At 26.4% G+C, this 3447-nt stretch overlaps 1 protein-coding gene across 2 annotated transcripts in view; it reads left to right on the top strand.

Moving 5' to 3' along the window:
• LOC117167234 (protein transport protein Sec61 subunit gamma) overlaps positions 1–1277 on the top strand; it is a 5762-nt gene extending 4485 nt beyond the window's left edge. For both annotated transcript variants that reach the window (XM_033352018.1, XM_033352017.1), the window contains exons 2-4: positions 528–634; positions 887–989; positions 1075–1277. In XM_033352018.1, coding sequence (XP_033207909.1) covers positions 541–634; positions 887–989; positions 1075–1084 — 207 coding nt within the window. In that variant the 5' untranslated portion in view covers positions 528–540 and the 3' untranslated portion in view covers positions 1085–1277. The remainder of the gene's footprint in view (positions 1–527; positions 635–886; positions 990–1074) is intronic.
• The last annotated feature ends 2170 nt before the right edge of the window (positions 1278–3447 follow it).

Genomic DNA, 3447 nt, shown 5'->3' with positions numbered 1-3447 from the left:
TTTAATAATGATTAGCATAGTTAAATTCGTCTTTTCATTACGAATCCAACCATATAAAAAACTCATTTTTGATAAAAATGCAGATGAGTGTTTCTTCATCAGAACGGCAGAGTACATTAAAAATGATTCAAAATGATATGCGAAAATTCCGGAAATAAAGTTGCCATCATTATAAAAATTCTTAATCTAACAAATTAAAAAGTTGTTTTAATAATAAATGCATAAGAAAAAATAATACATGAAAGAAAATAATTTAGTTTCTTGCTCATATTTCTTATTTATTATTAAACCCATTCTTAATTGGTTAAATCTGGGAAGTTTATAATTCTGAAATATGATAAGTGTTGAATATTTTGCAATGTGGGAAATTTTCTAAATACGGTATTTTTAAATTGTCAATTTTATAATTTCGAGAATGTTCTGTTTCGAATATTTTCTTTTTCGCGAATTTTACAGGTTTGAAAACCGAAAATTCATGCGATCTAAGTATAAACAAAACTTGATATTTTTGATATTTTTGATTCCAGCTATTAAACGAAAATGGATCAGATCAAAAAGTTCACTGAACCTGGAAGGCAATTCGCCAAGGACAGCATTCGCCTTGTCAAAAGATGTACGAAACCTGACCGAAAAGGTAAATTATTTATGATGACATTTAACGGCTATCAAAATTCTTGTGATCAAAATCAAATTCAATAAGCGTCTAAAGGTTGAATAACATTCACGAAAATTTTCAGTATCTATTTTTATAAATGTCTCCAAATTTCTCAATCACAAATGGTAGTTTGCATTTTATTAAACAAAACAATCAGCTTGATAGAAAATTTTCGACTGTAGGCAAGACATACTTTTAAATAGAAAAATTAATAAAACTATTATTTTACAGAATTCCAGAAGATCGCCATCGCTACAGCGATAGGCTTCTGCATAATGGGATTCATAGGATTCTTTGTTAAACTTATTCACATCCCAATCAACAACATCATTGTGTAAGTGTTGAATTTTACTGTCTCACGGAAAAATCACTTTTCGAAATCATTTAAAAATTAACCGAGTATTTTCTTTTTTTTTCAGCGGGTCCTAAGCCGAATGGAGATTATTTATTAAGAATTATTAGGTGTAATTCTCCACTTTATCCTTCCTCCCTCTTCCTTTCCCATTGTCCTTCCAACATTCCTTTTCTTACTCTTATTTATGCAATAATTAATCTTTATATACATACATATATATATTAGATTCAAAAATTAATTACAATGAATGTAATACGTAGCATGAGCTTTTGCGAAATGGTACATGTTTTAATAAAATAGAGAGTTGTTTAAGAAACTTTTCAATAATTTCTTTCCATTCACAATCTCAAATCATAATTTGCTATTAAATTTTTCTAAAAAGATTCGGTAAATAAAGCAGTTAGAGGATTTTTTCACAGAAATGATTCTTCATTCGCAAAACTTGGTTTTTATAACTTGTTTTAACTATTTTGATGAAAATTCGTTTTTTTTTCGAATTAATTTTTTTTAACGGAAGGTAAAATTTAACTATTCTAATTTTGGTTAAAAATTGATGTTTATTTTGTAATTAAGTATTTGGTTGAAGGTTTGTCCTTTTTGGTAGAATATTAATCGGCTCCGTTCAAAAATTAATTTTTTTGGTTGAAAGTTAAGCACTTTTGTGCAAAATTTATTTTTTTGAAGATTTATTATCTTAATCCATTACCGACCAAAGCTATCAATTTTATAACATGAGTTGGACCGCAAAATTTATGGGTATAGCAAAACAAAATTCGAATCCGTGGTAAAAATTCGAATATTTTGACTTCAAAATTAAATGTGGCAGTTTTTGTATACAAAAATAGTGAAAAATGTTTGATTTTTTATGTTTATAATTTTTGTCAGGCATAAAACGCTTTATTATCTTAAAATTTTCTCAACCGTCGGTGCAAAAAATTCTTAACCTTTAAGAGAAAATTTATATATATATATGTTTTTTCTTCCAAAATCGCGGACAAAATGCAAAAATGACCCAAAAACTGTTTTTTTTTTTCATCTTTGTTTTTCTCAAAAACTACAAAGTTTAAAAAAATGTTTCATAGATCAAAAATGTCTTGAAACTAACCGCATAACACTGACATTTTGTCAGGTTTTTTAGAAAAAATTTTTGATTTTTCAAAAAATTTGAAATTTGCAAAAAAAAATTCCATAACATCTGAAAAAATTCAAGAATATTCTTTGACTAATTCTAAGACATTTTTATTCTTGGAAAATTTGTACCAGAGCCTAAATATTTTTGGGTGAGCTAAATTCGAATCCGTGGTCAAAATTCGAACATTTTGACTTCAAAATTAAATATGGCGGTTTATGTATACAAAAATAGTGAAAAATGTTTGATTTTTTATGTTTATAATTTTTTCAGGCATAAAACGCTTTAATATCTTAACATTTCTTCAACCTACGGTGAAAAAAATTCTTAAATTTTAACAGAAAATTTATATATATGTTTTTTTCTTACAAAATTGCGGACAAAATGCAAAAATGTCTCAAAAACTGTTTTTTTCCATCATCTATAGGCTCTGGTACAAATTTTCCAAGAATAAAAATGTCTTAGAATTAGTCGAAGAATATTCTTGAATTTTTTCAGATTTTTTGAAATTTTTTTTGCAAATTTCAAATTTTTTGAAAAATCAACAATTTTTTCTAAAAAATCTGAAAAAAATTCATAGTGTTCTATGGTTCATTTCAAGACATTTTTATTCCGGGGAACTTTTTTTGAAACTTTCAAGTTTTTGAGAAAAACAAAGATGATGGGGAAAAAACAGTTTTTGGAACATTTTTGCATTTTATCCGCAATTTTGGAAGAAAAAACATATACATAAAAATTTTCTGTTCAAGTTTAAGAATTTTGTGCACCGGTGGTTGAAGAAATTTTAAGATATTAAAGCGTTTTATGTCTGAAAAAAAAATAAAAATCAAACATTTTTCACCATTTTTGTATACAAAAACCGCCATATTTAATTTTGAAGTCAAAATATTCGAATTTCGACCATGGATTCAAATTTAGCTCACCCAAAAACATAAGTAACAGTACTCTTGATCTATTTTTTGTTTTGTTATACCCATAAATTTTGCGGTCAAACTCGTGTTATCAAATTGATAGCTTTGGTCGTTCATGAGTTAATTGAAACTACAATGGTTAAAAAAATGTGTCTTTGTTAAAAATTAATGTTTTTGGTTGAATCAAGTTGTTCTTTATTTAAAATTAAACGTTTGTCAAACATTCAGTTTTTTGTTTGTTCAAGAATCAGTATTCTAATTAAAAATTCATCTCTGGTTTAAAAGTCAACTATTTCAGTTGAAGGTTAAAAATTAATTTTTTAAACTGAAAATTGTACTATTCACAGTTTTTGGTCGACAGCTGATCTGAAATAGTTAAAAATTCAACTATATGGTT

The sequence above is a fragment of the Belonocnema kinseyi genome, chromosome 2, assembly GCF_010883055.1.
Source record: "Belonocnema kinseyi isolate 2016_QV_RU_SX_M_011 chromosome 2, B_treatae_v1, whole genome shotgun sequence".
Lineage (NCBI taxonomy): Eukaryota > Metazoa > Arthropoda > Insecta > Hymenoptera > Cynipidae > Belonocnema > Belonocnema kinseyi.
Note: the sequence above shows the minus strand (reverse complement) of the source record. Positions and strands in the feature narration are given on the sequence as shown.